Source organism: Cricetulus griseus, chromosome 2, assembly GCF_003668045.3.
Source record: "Cricetulus griseus strain 17A/GY chromosome 2, alternate assembly CriGri-PICRH-1.0, whole genome shotgun sequence".
Classification (NCBI taxonomy): Eukaryota; Metazoa; Chordata; class Mammalia; order Rodentia; family Cricetidae; genus Cricetulus; species Cricetulus griseus.
Window position 1 is genome coordinate 302,144,871 of NC_048595.1, and position 17,291 is coordinate 302,162,161.

Below are 17,291 nucleotides of genomic sequence, written 5' to 3' on the forward strand. Positions count from 1 at the left end.
AGTAGCTATGAACATGTAAATTCTCTCCAATAAATGACTTTCAGTTGCAATAACTAAACAAGTCCTTTAATTATTTACTTGCTTGGAATTATATGGAGGGTGCTAGGAATTAGACTTGGCGCCTCATAGGCAAATAATCTACAATCCTTACCCCCATTTTACTTTTTAATAACAGAGATAGATATAAAACTGAAGCTATGTAAACACAGAGCTAAAAGAGCTGGAGAGATGGCTCAGTGGTAAGAGCACTTGTTTTTCCAGAGGACCTGAGTTCAGTTTCCAGCATTTATGGTAGATGGCTCACAGCCATATATAGCTCCAGGAGATCTGATTCCCTCTTCTGGCCTCCACAGGCACCTACATACATGTGGTGTAATCATACACATATACTCATGTGCACACAACACAAATACATAGGTTACCATTTTGAAATATCCAAAAAAGATTTAAAGATATTGGCTGCTAATAAAGAAATGTCAGAGTATTTGTACAAACTTTCATAATTTTACCTGAAATTATACATTTTGCTTTGAATATATTTTAGTTTCAAACTACTTAGACCACGAGAAAACATGTAAAAGGAATGATTTGGGAGAGGGTTTCCACCCTTACCCCACATCTTAAGATCAACAGGGAAGGCGTACACTGTCCTTGGAAAATGATGATACAGCTGATGATGTCTGCACATTTTCCTAAGGGAAGTTTCTATAAACATTACTGTCAGAGATACAAAAGGATGAAATCCTGAGGGACAGCAGTGTTTGTAAGAAACACTGATGGGTTACTTTGTTTCTATGGCAACTGTTTTCTGTTTACAAAATAAACTGGCTGAATGACATTTCCTCTAAAGCCCCTCCATTGTAATACTTCTGAATGCTAACAGAAGCCATCAGGTATTTTCCTACTGAAACAGAATGTTAGCAGCTAAAACTTGCCCATGTGTCCTTGAATAACAGAAAGCTTTACTCACAAGCTTGGTTTAAAATATCCTTCAAGTTGGGCATTGACTTTCTCCTTAAAAAGTCTCAAATCTGGGGTTGGGATGCACTTCATTTGGTAAGATTACTCCACGAAGGAGGAACCTTAAATTCAACACCCGGCCCCACAGAAAACTGATTGAGATAAAGCAGGCCAGCGCAGGACACAGAAGGATCAAAGGTCAGCCTAGGATACATGAGACCCTGTCAACAAAATGGAGCAAAAAGCCTAAAATCTAAAAGACTGGTCTGGCTGAGTCAGGAGGATCAGCAATTCTAGGCTGGCATGGACTATATAGGGTAAATGGTGTCTCAACAAACAGGGAAACTCTAAAATCAACTAGGAAGTAAAAACCAAGTGCTTTTTGTATTACAAATTAAAACTGTGATCGTGGCTAATGAAAATCTAACTAGCAAGTCCTATTCACTCACACTCACACACATGTGTATATATACACATATAGCATATATTTTATATGTATATTATATATATAGTATATTTTATATGTAATATATATATTTTAAGGAGCTGGAGAGGCAGCTCAGTGGTTAAGAGCTCTTGCTTCAGCTTGGAGCCACAGCATATCTGACTCCTTCCTCTGGTCTTAATGGAACCCTCACAAACATGACATAGACACACACACAAACATCCATTAAAAACAGAACAAACAAACAAAAAAACTAAGATGAAATCTTTTTAGAAAGCATTTTAGCATGGTCTGATTTATAATACCTGGTATCCATTCTTCTTTGTATACCTTCATATATCGTTTACTATACCTTTCAATATCATCTAGGGTTAAAAAAGAAAAAGCATTCATTAGAAACATAAAACATAAGCTATTCTTTAAAATAGTTCACACCACCAGACAGTCTTTCATTTTCATATATTTCCTACATTTGTATATAACATATGTAATGGAACCAGTATTGACAAGTTCAGTTGAGTAACACGGTTACAAATGTGTCAAGAGCAAGGGTGGGGTAAGCAGAGACATCAGCCTTGAACCTGGTTCACAGAATGAGACAGCCTGCCTAGCCTGTGAAGTTCAGAGTCGGATCAGGAAGCCACTCCCACACAAAGGTATAGTCAGTGTTTTCTGTTCTTGTACTCCTTGCCTCCAGCCTCCGATCTAACTGTGTCTCATTGTGGTATATCAGTACCTTAGTGGAGTGAAGGACTAATGGTTCACCTCTAGTGTTTCATATACACATCATCAGACTGTGTGTATTTCAGAACAGGGAAGAAGGATAGAGATAAGAAAACTGAGTGTGCTGAGAGGTTACTTGTTTGGGGCACCAAGTGTGTCAGCTATAAGCCTTCTACAAACTACTTAAAGCTCTATCTCAAACTTGCTGGGGTCAGCGGAGCTATGGCTGTGTCTTGCTTCTGGTTTGTCAGCTTTGCCAGGCAACCCCCAAAATAGCCCTTACCCAAAAAGTCTGCATACAGATGCATAGTATGCTGTATGCCCCATGCCTTTGTCCAGCATCCCCATGTCACATGCTCAGTCATCAATGATGGCACCACAGTGCTGGTATACAGGCTTAGGTACTGTCTGTGGTTTTGGGCATACGCTGGGAGATGTCTTGGAAGATATTACCCATTGTTAGAGAAGAGACTGCTAAGCTGTGTGTGCTTCTACACATACATATGAATGCACACATATATTTAAAACTGTATTTGAATCATAGTGCTTTTAAACCACACCATATCAGGAAATAGAAGCAGATAGTACGATATGAAGAGTTTTTATTTCTATCAATGTGAAAAATCCTATATAGAATTTCTTGTGGGATTACACAAATAAGTATCTTTTTATATTTGATTACATTATATTTATTATATAATATACATTATATTATTACAAATTATACATTACATTATATATATTACAAATATATTGATTATATTATATTTATCAAGGATAAAGTACCCCCTTGATCCTGATTCAAGACACTTACTCCCACATACTAAAAACTGGTTCTTAATAATTATGGTGGTTTGAGTGAGAATGGCCTGATAGGCTTATATGTTTGAATGCTTGGTCCCCAGTTGATGGAACTCTGGAAAGGTTAGGAGGTGTGGCCTTGTTGGAGGAAGAGATATGCCATTGGGATAAGCTCTGAGGTTTTCAAAGCTCCCTTTTGCTCTCTCTCTTCCTGAAACTTGTGGATCAGCTGTGAGCTTTCTGCTACAGCTCCAGTGTCATGCCTGACTGCCACCATATTGACCATGACCTAACTCTGTGAAACTGCAAGCAAGCCCCCAATTACATGCTTTCTTGTAAAAGCTGCCTTGCTCATGGTATCACCTCACAACAATAGAACAGTCATAAAAAACATGACCCTATCTAAAAGAAAGGCTCATATAACTGCTTGAATGAGCTGGTAAACTTTTCAGTTAGTCATGCATTTTAATAAACACACTGTATTAGCTAAACATGTCTTCTATCTAGGAAAAAGTCAAATTTTAGTAGGATTAAAATATACCATGCACTGTTAATTTTTAAAATAAAAATGAGTATTTATTAGTTGATTTCTGAAACATATAAAATTTGATTTTATGTTTAAATCCAGACAAAAGCATGCAACAAAATCAAGAAAATAAAAATTAAAAAAATCCTTTATTTCTGAAGGAAAATTGATCAAACCATTCTATACACTCAAGCACATAAGTCATTGAGATTAAACTTGTCCAACATGCTTCTTATGAAGACATGTAACACTATCATCTATATACTTCCTTTTTTGACTCAGCCAATGCAAGTCTCTTAGAAAGAAACAAAGAAAAAAAAAAAAAACAGCTTTAATACTAATGGCATGAGCTGATGCTATACAAATTTCTCATGTTTTAATGATGTTGTTCTAAGAACTCAAAAGATGATATTGATCTCTCTAACAATCAATACGTTTTTATTGTGCTTAAGAACTATTCATGAGCAGGCTCACTTCCTCTAAAACCACTTCCCTTTTCTCTGTCTGAGATGCTGAGCCTTCTGAAAGTGTTATTCCTCCTCTCTGCCCTAAGCATCAAGAATAAACACATTTTATATTTTACGTCATCGGAACATAAGCAATAAACTTATATTTAAAAGCAAGACTTTTAAAGTTTTTTAGTCTAAACTGTCAATAATCAGAGGCATCCTTAAAAAGTTATGTACAGTGGTAATATTCACAGCATTGCATAGCTAAACAAACAAAATAAATGGGAAAAACACTTCATTCTATCAGTAGGAATTAGTGATAATTAGTGTTTTATCCACATAATAGATTAACATAACTATTAGATTGTATTTTCTAAGACTTCTAAGAATGTTTTAAAAGGCAGTATATTATTGCATTGTAAGGGAAAGACACAAAGTATGAGTAAGTTTGCAGCGAGAAAACTCGTGGAAGAAAAACATACAATAAAATGTAAATGTTTGCCCTTTTTGATTTCTGATAAGTAATTTTTTTTCAAGTTGGTTGTACAAACTGTTTTCTCTATTAAAACCAAATTACCTCATAAAGTGCCTAATACATACCTTGTTTTTCTGCAGGTGTTTCAATAAAATAAGGCATTCGTTTCACTGTTTCTCTCAGCTCTTGCTTCAAGGCCAGCATGTAATCCTCATCTTCTCCTGTTTTCAGGGGCACTGGTTTGTAATCTGTATCCTGTTTAAATTAAAAGACAACGCCTATTTAAATAAACTAAGAATTTTAGTATTTCTCTTATCCACATGTGAGACAATGTTGCTCTTACTGAAAGACAGTGATGAGGAAATGCTGGCAACATGAGGAAGGCCAGGGCAGGAACAGCCTTCTAGCTAATAAATTACTTTTATTAAAAAAAAAAAAGTGATGCTATATGCTTACTTTCCCACTGTTTAGAGCTACTCTCACAGCTGGTGGCCTTATTTTGAAGGTAGTCACTATACTCAGATACTATGCCTATACCTGAGATACTTGTTTTCAAACTATATTGAGTATTAAAGGTAAAATATGAAGAGCAAAAAGCCTAATAGGACACAGGTGCTATGAAAAGGAAGCTAGGATATCATGATAGAACCATGTATTTAAGCCCTAAACCCCTAAAAACATGCAAAAATCCATTGTGAAAACTGAACTGTCAATTCACTTACAGGAAACAGTGGTGGTGGCTTCAACACAACATCAGGCAACTTTTCCCCTCTGCTGAAGCCAACAGCCTCAATATTAAAGGTATAGGCAGCACGTCCTCTTCCTTTATTACCAGCCATCAGAACCAATTATAGCAGAGGTGTGAACAAACCCTGAAAGACAGAGTTAAATGGTAAGATTTACTGAATTCTATGCAAAGGAAAAAAAGCATTAGTTTTACATTTAATGTTACATTTGAAAGCAAAAGGTAACACTCTAGCCCTTATATAGCCTGGTTGTTTTAAAATACTTTTGAATGGTTGATTTAAAATACTTTTGAACCGGGTGCAGGGATCTACGCAGAAGAGTAGGCAGTAGAAGAGCCTACCAGGATGGAGGACTCCCAGGAAAGCATTTCTTCCAGGCACAACAGGACTGATGCAAATATGAACTCACTGAGACTGTAACAGTTCACACAGGGCCTGCACAGGTTCAAATGAGACAGGGTCCCAGCACTGAAAGGGGGAAGTAGACACATGCTTCCTCCGGTAACAAAGAAACCAAGTAGATACAGCCTGCACCCTTAACCAAGAAGCCCTTGACACAATGCATTTGATACATGCTTGCAAAGGAAAATTAGTTTTCTCGAATGGAGTCTCACTGGGAATATTAACATTTCTGGGTAGGCTCCATACCCAGGAGTAGTTAGACAACACAGAATGAACTCACCAGTAATTTTTTTTTTTTTTTTTAGAATTTTTGTTTCATACTGCTCTGTGAAGTTTTGTTTTGCTGGTCTTCTACTTGTATATTTGGCTTCCACTTTTGTGAAAGGTCTTTTGTGTGTGTTTCTTGTTTTTGCTTGTTTGATTTGGTTTTGTAAAGAAAGAGAGAGAGGGGGAAAGACAGCTAGGGTGGTGGTCGTGCATGTCTTTAATCACAGCACTTGGGAGGCAGAGTCAGGCAGATCTCTGTGAGTTCCAGTCAGCCTGGTTTACAGAGTTCCAAGACAGCTGTACATAGTAAAAGCCTCTCTTGCACGCGCACACATGCACGAGAGAGAGAGAAAGAGAGAGAAAGAGAGAGAGAGAGAGAGAGAGAGAGAGAGAGAGAGAGAGAGAGAGAGAGAGAGAGGGAGAGAGGGAGAGGGAGAGGGAGAGAGAGGGAGAGAGGGGGGCACAGAGTTGGATGCATGGAGAGGATCTAGTAGGAGCTGGAGGAGGGGGAAAGTGTCATTGGAATATATTGTATGAAAATTTTTTAATTAAAAAGAAATGTATATAGGAGCAAGTGATCAAGATGGCTGAACAGTTCATATGCCATCTCTATGTAGAGATGAAGACTAAAGGACACAACTCCTTCACTCAGGTCTTCAGGACATTGAGATGGTGTCTGAAACACTCAGCTAACTGCCAGGATTCCCTCTATCTCTCTATGGTTTGATAACAGGATCTCAGCTAGAAGGAGGAGGAGGAGGAAGAGAAGAAATGTGTGAGTGTACGCATGTGTGTAGGAGGGGTGTGTTCTCCTATGCAGACATGTGTGGAGGAGGAGGTTAACATCACCTTTGAACATCTCATTTAATTGCTTCTCCACCTTATTTGAGACAAGATTTCTCACCGAACCTAGAGCTTAAGACTGGCTGGTCAGTAAGCCCCAGTGACCTACTTTCCTCTCTGAGGTTACAGACATATACCACTAGCATGCGAAGTCTTGCTTCTTTAACTGTGGGTTGTGGCCCTGTATGGGGTTATAGGACTGTGGTTATCCAAAAAATTTGGCAATAAAACCAAAAATTTATTAAAAATGTAATATGTAATGAACCCTCACCTGGTATCACTGCAGCCTTATTACTGAAGGAAAAAACATGCACACTTGGCATCATGCAGGCCTTCTCACCACACAATGCAGGCAGTCACTGCCTGAAATTCCTTAGCTCAGACTCACAACTATTGTGCATTATAAACTGCAGTGAGTCTTTTGCTTTTATAGAAACATAATGGAAGACAAAGACTTTCAATACTTTACAAAGACTTCTACTGTTTTCCTAATCATTCTTCAGTATGCATCAAAATAAAAAAAAAACAAAAACACAAACAACAACAACAAAAAACCCACAGTAGATCCCATTGCTACAAAGTTCGATTTTGAAAACTGCTATTTGAATTGCTGACTCGACGTTCATAAACACTTGTTTAATGAGTCTAGGCTTCAGATCAAGACAGCATTTCTAATAATTTCAGAAAAGGCTCTACAATATTTCTGCCAGTGTGCTTTCCATGTGTGAAATGGTTCTTTCAGCACTGATGATTATAAAATTAAACTATAGAGAAACTCTGAAAATCTCTGAAGATGCTTTACATCCTATAATATCGAAGACTCAGCAACATTTAGTTCTTCACACAACCACATCAACTTAGTAGCAGTCATATTTGCTTCTTTCTTAATGAATGGTAAAGGCACATGTATGCCAAGTAACTGTTTCAAAATGGACTTACTATTACCAGTAAGTGTGTAATATGCATACATATGCTTGCAGAGCTATATTCCTGGGGTTGTATGGATTTATGATTACCAGTAACTGTGCAATAGGTATACATATGTTTGCATGCCTATATACCTGGGGTTGTATAATTTCTCAGGTAAACAGTGTCTCACACAGCAGCTGATTTCAAACAAGGTCTCTTGTCAGGATGCAAAGACTATTCATGTCAGTCCTCTTGGTTTTGTGGCATTAATGATAAGGGAAGGCCTACAAAAATAAACAATGGGCTAGCTACTTCTTTGTATTTTCTGATTATAATAACCTGGACCAAAAGCCTGGAAATCTAAGCTTCCTTCATTACAGGGCCAGCATAAATATCCAGTCTTGTGGTGGTGGCGCACCCCTTTAATCCCAGCACTTGGGAGGCAGAGGCAGAGGCAGAGGCAGGTGGATCTCTGTGAGTTCTAGCCAGCCTGATATACTGTGCGAGTTCCAAGACAGCCTCCAAAGCTACAGAGAAACCCTGTCTTGGAAAAAAGAAAACAAACAAAACCAACTTTCAACCCTAGCAGTCATTTTCTTTTCTTTTTTTTTTTTTTTTTGGTTTTTCCAGACAGGGTTTCTCTGTGGCTTTGGAGGCTGTCCTGGAACTAGCTCTTGTAGACCAGGCTGGTCTCGAACTCTGCCTCCCTAGTGCTGGGATTAAAGGCGTGTGCCACCACTGCCCGGCTTAGCAGTCATTTTCTAATGACTTGGGTAGCTGACAAATCTGGAGCAGTAGTTTGTAAACAGTGCAGTCAACAGCAGTCTCACTTAGGTAACTGTTGAAAATGAAAACTGCAGGGTCCTACTGAAAAGAAAAAGGGAGTGGGGAGAAGATAGAGAAGGGGAGAGGAATGAGAGGGAGGTAGTCACACCTATAGGGATAGGCTACAGTTTGTGGCTTCAGTTTGTATTCTAAGAATGCCTCTAGGTAGTTCTAATGCATATGAAATCATCCATCAAGATTACTTGGCATGAAGACTAGACAAGAGTGGTCTGAAAACCTTTCTAGATGACTCTAAATCACAGCATATGTTGCGGCTTCTGGGAGGATGTTCTAGGGGAGTATACTGCTCAGTAGTTCAATTAATACACAGCTAAGCATGTCCATAAGCCCTACCTCTGAGGCTTGAAATTATATTAATTATCCACAGTGACTTGTGTTTTTAAACTGACTTTTGTTTTTTTAAAAACTTTTCTTTTTTAAAATTACTGTGAACTGACACACATCTAGAATGCAGGATGCCATAGACCAAGCTGTTAATTTATTTACAGGAAATAAGCTGTATCAAATCACAGCACTTTAAAGGCTCCATGGCTGCCAGTGTTAATGATCTCATGTCTAGGGCTGTAGCAAAATGAAATCAGTGGTGAAATACAGTTTCCTCTCTTGTGTGAATCCCTCAAGCAGCACAGCCTTTGACTTACTATAATGGCTGATGCCAAGAACATTTTCAGAAACAATTTTACATTACACATTTTGTAAATTCACCATTATACATTTGTCATCTACATTCTTGACATTTTCCTACATAAGTGCCTGGATATTAAGAAATAATTATTTACTCCTGTTACTGTAATTGTAAAGTACAACTGTGGGCTTTTTACTTCAATCACCTTTGCTATACTACGTACATATACATACATAAGCAGGACAGACAGCTTAATAAAAAATACAATGCAACCACTGTGGAAAGCAGTTTGGAGGTTTCTCAAAAGAACTAAAAAGAACTTTAGTATCCACCAATCACAGACATACTTCACATCCATGCTTAGTCCATGTCTGTTCACAGTAGCAAGAACATGGAACTCGCCCAGCTCTCCATCAACAGTCGAGCTGTCCACCCACAATGAGTGAATAATGAAAATGCAGTACACATGCACAATGGAAATACATTTAACCATAAAGAACAATAAAATTATAAAATCTGAGGGAAATGTATAGTACTGGCAAATGGTCATATTAATTGAGGTAGTCCAGGACTGAAGAAATTAATACTGTCTATAATCTCATGTGTAGAACCTGGCTTCTGACTTTCCAAATATGTGTATTTGTGTGACAGTCAGTAGTTAGAGGTCACAAACTGGAAAGGGGTTCATGAAGGAAGAAGAAAGGAAGTCTAAAGGGAGAGGAATGGGAGAAAGAACACATGTGGAATAGTGGCAGGGGGGGGGAGGTAGTGAAATGTGGAGCAGGAGAGGCATTTGAAGGACCAGCCAAAAACTAAGTATGTATGAAAATACTACAAGGAAAAGTGCTAATTTGTGAGTTAATTAACATTTTTAAACCCACATAATTCACATGCAAAATTGTTACAGTCCTTTACTATCGTCTTTTGTGTAATCAGCATCCTAACTTCCTTACTTACCACATAAACGAGTTTATAGTTCTTTTGTTTAAGACAAAAACTTCACATGGCAGTTGGGATGATGTTTCTTACATTTTCTTCCGACTGTAAAGCTTCCCTCGTTCTGTTTTCCTAATTATTTATGGAAAAGGCTGCTGCCATGTAAAGCGCTCATCATCAGAACATGAAGGTACAAGAAAACACATATTCTGATGCAATCGGTCTTGAGTGGGCCTAACGACTTTCTACCACATGTTCCCAGAGACTTCACTGCAGCTAAGCACAACTCAAAATTAGCAATCACTTTCCATATTCTGGGTTTGTAAGATCATATACCTGTGTAGTTTAATGCATTCCTCCGAATAGGTAGATTAGAGGCTTCCTCAGAGTTTGGACTGACTTTCCTTGCCAGGATATAAAGAAATATTCTGTTTTTCTCATTGTATCAAGATTTCTCATTGTAACAAGGTACATTTAATCTCTCTCTTGGTGGCAGTCAGAATGGTCCCTGAAATGTCTTGCTTAATATAGGATACTCATCAGTTTCACCCATTATCTAGATCTACTATTCCACTACAAAGTACAAAATGGTGATATATATTTTCTACAGGGCTGCAGACTTGAATGATACATATATTTTTATCATTTTCTATTTTGCTGATTGGAATTCTACTAGGAAATAATTTGTCTCAAATACCACTTACCTTAAAAACAAAGTTCACTCATGAGATTTATCTTAATATTGAAGTTTCGCCTCCATTCTGTGTTTGGGGTGGCCGCCGTCCTGGACTAAGATTCTGAAAGCCTCAGCTTTCTGAGGGTCTAACATTTTGGGGGCTCGTCCTGGATTTGCGACCACCCCTCACCTGAGTGGAGTCGATCTTGGAGGTAAGTGGGTACCCTGTATTGTCTGTGTCTGTGTCTTTGTGTTTTTGTGCCGGCTGAAATCTGGTTCTGTGCTTTGCAGTCGCTCGTGTCTCGGGAAGAGACAAGAGCTCTGGTCTCGGGAGGAGACAGAGTGTGATCAGTAGACGTGCTTGGGAGATCACCGACTGCCACCCTGGAAGACGTTCCAGGAAGTCTGGGAACCTCAGGGACGCTTGGGAGATTCCCGTCTGGGAGCTGGTGAGGGTACGGTAGTTCTCCTGGATTGGGGAAGTTATCCGTCCTCCCGGCCGTCTGTATTTCTGGAATGGTTTTGTCTGTCTAGGTGGAGACAGACATCTGATAGTTTTTGTCTGTGTCTTGGGTGTTGTTTTGTCTTATCTGTGACTTTGATGATGGGACTGACTGTAACCAACCCCCCTCAGTCTGACTTTTGACCACTGGATGGACGTTAAGGACCATAGTTAGTCAGTTAAAGTTACAGCACCCTCTTTCGTTGAGTCATGTGGCGCCACACTAGGTAACTTTATCTTCCAGTCTTTGTTTCTGTATGGTTTCTGTACAAGAATTGTTTAGGGTGGAGGTTCGGATGACAGCTTCTGCAGTCTGTAGGAGCGGGACTTGGTAGGACCAAGTTGCTTGGTCCATCTGTAAGGGGACCCAAGCGGGTCGCCCAATTTGTAGGACAGGGGCTTGCTGGGAGCAAGTCGCCTGGTCCGTCTGTAAGGGGACCCAAGCGGGTCGCCCAATTTGTAGGACAGGGGCTTGCTGGGAGCAAGTCGCCTGGTCCGTCTGTAAGGGGACCCAAGCGGGTCGCCCAATCTGTAAGGACAGGGACTTGGTGGGAGCAAGTTGCCTGCTCCATCTGTAAGGGGACCCTAGCGGGTCGCCCAATCTGTAAGGACAGGGACTTGGTGGGAGCAAGTTGCCTGCTCCATCTATAAGGGGATCCAAGCGGGTCGCCCAATCTGTAAAAGAGGTACTTGTTGGAATCAAGTCATCTAAAATTCCGAATAGGACCCTAGTCTGTGTTACTGTACTGTCTGTCCATGTTTCACATTTGTGTTATATGTTTCTTAAGCATCTCTTTCTGTCCCTGCTCTCCCTACGCACATGGCATGCATGGGTCAGGGGTCTTTTCTTGATTCTCTGAGCACGTGGCGCCACCTCAACTATGATCGGCAGATGCACCCGGAGGACAGACTGCCACTCTGAGGACACCCAGGACCCAGGAGGTACGGACTCGGGCCAAGGACACTTGGCCCGCCACCGAGTTCTGCCGCCGTCTTCCCGGCGCCATTGCCTTATGAGCAGCCCGGGCGGATTGGGTTGGCGTCTGTTCTTTCCTGTCTATTCTGTGTTATCATCATTGGTTTTCAATTCAGGATCCACCACGCCACCCCCTTTCTATCCCCACCTGCGGGTCTGAGGCATGCCCAGTAGGGCTGTTTCTGCCCCAGCTGCCGTTGTGGCTGTTTCCCTGCTCTGAGGGAATATGGCTACAAGGCCGCGATCTGCTACCCGTCTTTCTGTGCTCCACACACATGGTATGCAGGGGGGCCGCAGGAGTCTTTTTCCCACCCCTGGATTGGCCAAGGGTCTGGGTTTACCAGCAGCACCCCCACCCCAGGTCTCTCTGCCTTGAGCACATGGAGCTAGCTCAGGCAGGTGAACCATCTGTCCTGATCCGGATATTCTAAAAAAAAAAAAAAGGGCCTTAAAGTTATTAAGAATTGTAAAAGGGACTTTGACAAAATTTTTATGTTGACTGAGAAATGAAAAAAAAAATGTAGCAGACTTAAGTAATAAAGAGGGAAAGGAAAAAAGAAAATTTGTCTAAGAATGTCTAAGAAAGTCAGAGAAATAAACTAAAAGGTTATAGAGAGTTACAGCAAGCGGTAAAAGTTATAGAGGGTTAAAGCAAGTTGTAAAAGGTCAGAGAAAAGTTAGAGGTCAGAGAAAAAGATTATTACAGAAAGTTATAGAGGGTTAAAATAAATTATAGAAGGTCAGAGGAAAGTTGTCGAAGGTCAGAGAAAAGGTTGTTACAAGTCAGAGAAAAATGTAAACTGTGCTATGGTTTCTCATGTCTACAAACAGTAAATTTTAAAAATGGTAATATAAGTTAAAATTTTAACCATATTAAGCTAATTCTGTTTTAAAAAGTCCTGTTTATTTCTCAAGTAAATTATGTATACTTGTTTTAAAAATGTTCTATTTCCTGGTATAAACTTAAGCATGTTAAACAAAGCAAGTTACGGCCATTTTGTAACTGGTCACATGACTTGACTGGCCGCCGTCCTGGACTAAGATTCTGAAAGCCTCAGCTTTCTGAGGGTCTAACAATTCCATCTATCTACTGTAAAAGAGGTAAAACATCAAAATGGCCTCATTCCAATTGCTGAGTCACCCAAACTTGCTGAGTCTACAACAAGCTGCTGAGGAAAGCGTTCACACCTTTACTCTACAAAACAACCTCAGGGGCCCAACTGTGCTACATTCCAGTCTAGGATCTGTCACTAATTAAAGATTAAGAACAAATTTAGGCAAAGTTTGCCAAACCTACCTGGTCACAGAAATTAGCTGGGAGACATATAAAACATATTGAACCCTGGAGAATAATTGGTTCTCAAACCTAATTAACCCATATCTTTGGAGCTGGGCCCTGGAAACAGTTTGGAAAATTCCAAGAGAGTATCTGAGCTAACACAGCTTGATGGAATATTCCCCAACATCCCCCAATATTCTCTGCAGACTCCAATTTCCTATTTTTATCATGAAGTCATTGGGCGTGACTTGATAAATGTAATCTTCAGAAAATCCAATCCTACCTAGCTCTTGAGACACCTTCTTAGTAGGTATCCTAGCAGGGTGGTGGTGGCTGACACCTTTAATCCCAACACTTGGGAGGCCTTGAGTTTATAATCTTCCTGCTTCAGCCTCTATAATAGATGAGAGGTCAGGCCTAGCTTCCAAACTTCTTCTTCTTCTTCTTTTTTTTTTTTTTTTTTTTTTTTTGAGACAGGGTTTCTCTGTGTAGCTTTGGAGCCTATTCTGGCATTCGATCTGTAGACCAGGCTGGCCTTGAACTCACAGAGATCCACCTGCCTCTGCCTCTGTCTCTGCCTCCTGAGTGCAGGGATTAAAGGCAGACTCCACCAACACCCGGTGCTTCCAAACTTCTTAACTGAAGAGTTTTTGTTTTCTCTGTTTCCCTGTTAATCAAATCTGTTTATAATGGCCCAATTGAACTCAGCAAATTTACTCAACTAGCAATGAGCAGAGAGTACTAAAGCATTAGCCACCAAATTCTTCCTTCAAAACATCCATTCATTTAAAATATTTTGGCATCCATATTTATTATATGTGATCTCTCTGTGTGTCTCTGTCTGCCTGTCTGTCTGTCTCTCTCCAAGGTCTCACTATGCAGCCTTGGCTGAACTAAGAATCAGAGTAAATTAAATCTCCCATTTTATAGAAGAGTTAAAAGGTTCTGAAATGTTATCTGATAGTCTTAATTCCTATCAAAGGCAGGTATAGATTGGGCCTCAGGAAATACTTTCAATGTTCTATCTATATTTTCTTTTGGGAAGCACCTGTCTAAACTAGTTGACAACCCTTTTTAATCCCAATGATGCAGAATCAGTGAGGGAAATTAGTAACTGCAAAAAGTTCTGAATTTTAAGATTTTATTTGTAATGTTTGTGAGTATGTGTACTTGAATGTAGGTGCCTGTGGGGGTCAGAATATGATGTCAGATCTCCTAGAGCTGGAGTTACTGGTGGTTGTGAGCCACTTGGTGTGGAAGCTAGGAACTGAACTCAGATCCTCAACAAGAGTAGCATGAGCTTGTCACTGCTAAGCCATTTTTCCAGCCCTCTCAAAATCTGAATTTTAAAATACAATTATCAACAAAGCAACACCGTCCCTTCCACCTCAGGATGCCACCTCGAAACTGCTATTCAGAGGTTGTTCCTGGATGTCTGAAAATGGGCATTATTCAACTCTAACTACAATCTCCTGGGAGAGCATGAGATAATCTCAGCAGTTCTCCCCAGATCTAAACTATCAAGAGTTATGATTGTGACTTACATATACTGTCCTCACGTCGTACACATTAAAACCTTACACATTTAACTAGACAAATGTCTGAGTTGCTGGAAGCCAGGGGAGGCCTGGAAATCAGGCCACAGTTATGAATGACTTGCAACTTGTTTTAGTCAAGGGCCTGACTCACTCCACTCTGGTCACCTAGCAGAAGACTTCTAGCTGGGTGTTCTTTGCCGCTCCCTTCCTTTATTTCTGCTTTCGCTCAGGCCTTCTATCATCTCCATCTGATCCTCCAAAAACAGACTAGACTTATGTTCAGGTTCCGAGTTTCAGTTCCCTCTGTAGTCATTTTAACAGAGGGCAAGTGTTTACAATGTGCCATTCGCATCTTTCAAACAAATGTAGGACACATAACTTCTGCCTCTCACCAAGTAACTGTTGGTTCCTGTGTGTCTCCCCAGGGAGGGTCTTCCATCACCCACTGGAGTCTTCATTGAGTACCCTCTGTGTCAAATCATCCTCTGTGTTGGAAATACAGAAGGGAACAAAATAACACCTGTGCTCAGATGGAGTTCACAGTCATGTATGGGAAACAGGCAAAGTCTACTTTAGAGAAACGCCAGAGACTGGGAGGTGATGTGTAATAAAAGCAGGGAACAGCCCAGAAACACCAGCTGAAGAAGTCCTGCCTCACTCAGCAATACCTGGGCGTAAATCTAACAACGATGAGAAGCAGAGTCAGGCTGAAAAGCAGAAAAAGAGAACCACTGTGAACTGTAGCCTGGCACAAGCCAAATAATTCTCGGCAAATTATTGCTGAGCTCATGACCAAGAAATGATAATGAGCCATTTTACCTTGGAGCCATGGCTCCCTTCTGCAGGGAAAACATCAAGTACAGAGGGCAGTGCAATCACTCAGCAGTCTCTCCCTTTTTACCCACATAGCATCCAATTTTTTAATTCATGTTGTCTTGTATTACAAGTATTTGTGTACAGGCATTAGCTTCCTCAGATTCTTGAGAACTCAAATCAGACTTTTTTTTTTAAAAAAAATATAGTTTTGTGTTCATCACACATCATTTAGTGCTAAGAATGATCCCAATTGCATAATTGAATAACTTGTACTTAGATGAGATTAGCAAAATACTCACAGGGGCAGTAACCTGCTCGAACTCCCACCAGAGACTTTAGGAATAGAGGAAGAATACACCTCTCCCTCCAGGAAAGTCTATTAGGAGATGCTGCAGTAAGCATTTTCCTAATTATCCTTTATAATGCTATCCCGTGGGTCTCTAATTTTTGACGGTTAGTCAACTTCTCAAGGGCATTTCTGAATCCTAAATAGATACAGCAATAGCTAGGGCTTGGGGTGAGAGCACAGGGATTTGATGTTAACAGTGGGGGTGATTTTAGTGGCTGGGTAGGCCACACCCAGTCATTATCCACTTTTCCTGTCCCCCTCAAAGTGCCCCGCCTTTCTTTAGTTAAGCTCTGGAAACTTTCTCAACGAGCAGAGAACCGAACAAAACATGACGGAAATTTAGAATTGTTTAAAGAAAAATCCTATTAGCAACTCCTCTCCCCACAATCCAGGGTGCCAAGAGTAAAGAAATCAGAAGCGGAATGGTATGCCCATAGCAGCAATCTGTCGCCAAACCAGTGCGTGAACGAACTGTAGGATCTCCGGATTGGCTAAGTCTTCTGTAGTATCAGCAAGAGCATAAACTCCCTTCTATCTCACTAAGAACACTCCCAGGAGGGGGCTGGAAGATCTAACTACCAAGACGTCAAAGGATTTGGAAGGCAGCATTAGGCTTTGAAGAGGTAAGGCTACCTCCCAAGTCACTCCAAAGGTCTGATGAATTTTGGCTCCCGATGCGGGTCCACCACGTTCTCCACGTGCCCCATCAACTCCCTTCTACCCTCTTCAACTCCAACCCAATTCGGAACAGCTTCCTGTTACCTGCTCACAACGTCTCGAGGCTTGTGCACTTTGTTCAGCCGAGGTGGCCGGGGTCCCTGCAGCCGCACCAGCCAGGAGCCGCGGATTCCACCTCCCCAGCAGCGATCACTGTCCTGCACGCGGCCACCGCGCTCAGCTAGCCCACTAGGAGCCCCGCCCACTGCCGGCGAGGCCACGCCCCCGGCACCGAGCTTTTTAGCCCTTGGCAGGCGCCGTAGTCTGCTTCCAACTGGCTCGGCCTCACTCTGGGCTCCAGCGGTGAGTGAGCTGCGCCTGCTGCCCGTGCGGGGGCGGTCCTGGCGCTTCCCACGCATCATCCCTAGCCTCTGCAGCAGAACCCCCGAGCAGGGCAGTGTCGCCCCATATCTCCGCCCTGCTGCAGCGGCCTGCGTTACTGCCACGGTGCTGCGGCTGCAGAAGCTGCGGCAGCCTGGGGTGCA

The 17,291-nt window shown here is 41.1% G+C and overlaps 1 protein-coding gene across 2 annotated transcripts in view; it reads right to left on the bottom strand.

Annotated features, from left to right (window-relative positions):
• Polr3g (RNA polymerase III subunit G) overlaps positions 1 to 16,989 on the bottom strand; it is a 33,195-nt gene extending 16,206 nt beyond the window's left edge. Inside the window, exons 1-5 of one of the 2 annotated variants that reach the window (XM_027401797.2) lie at positions 16,852 to 16,895; positions 15,317 to 15,409; positions 5,102 to 5,251; positions 4,505 to 4,634; positions 1,711 to 1,770 (exon numbers count right to left, since the gene is read on the bottom strand). In XM_027401797.2, the coding sequence (XP_027257598.1) occupies positions 1,711 to 1,770; positions 4,505 to 4,634; positions 5,102 to 5,218 (307 nt within the window). In that variant the 5' untranslated portion in view covers positions 5,219 to 5,251; positions 15,317 to 15,409; positions 16,852 to 16,895. Of the gene's footprint in view, positions 1 to 1,710; positions 1,771 to 4,504; positions 4,635 to 5,101; positions 5,252 to 15,316; positions 15,410 to 16,851 lie in introns of both variants that reach the window. The other variant, XM_027401798.2, reaches the window with a different exon arrangement.
• Between the last annotated feature and the right edge of the window lie 302 nt (positions 16,990 to 17,291).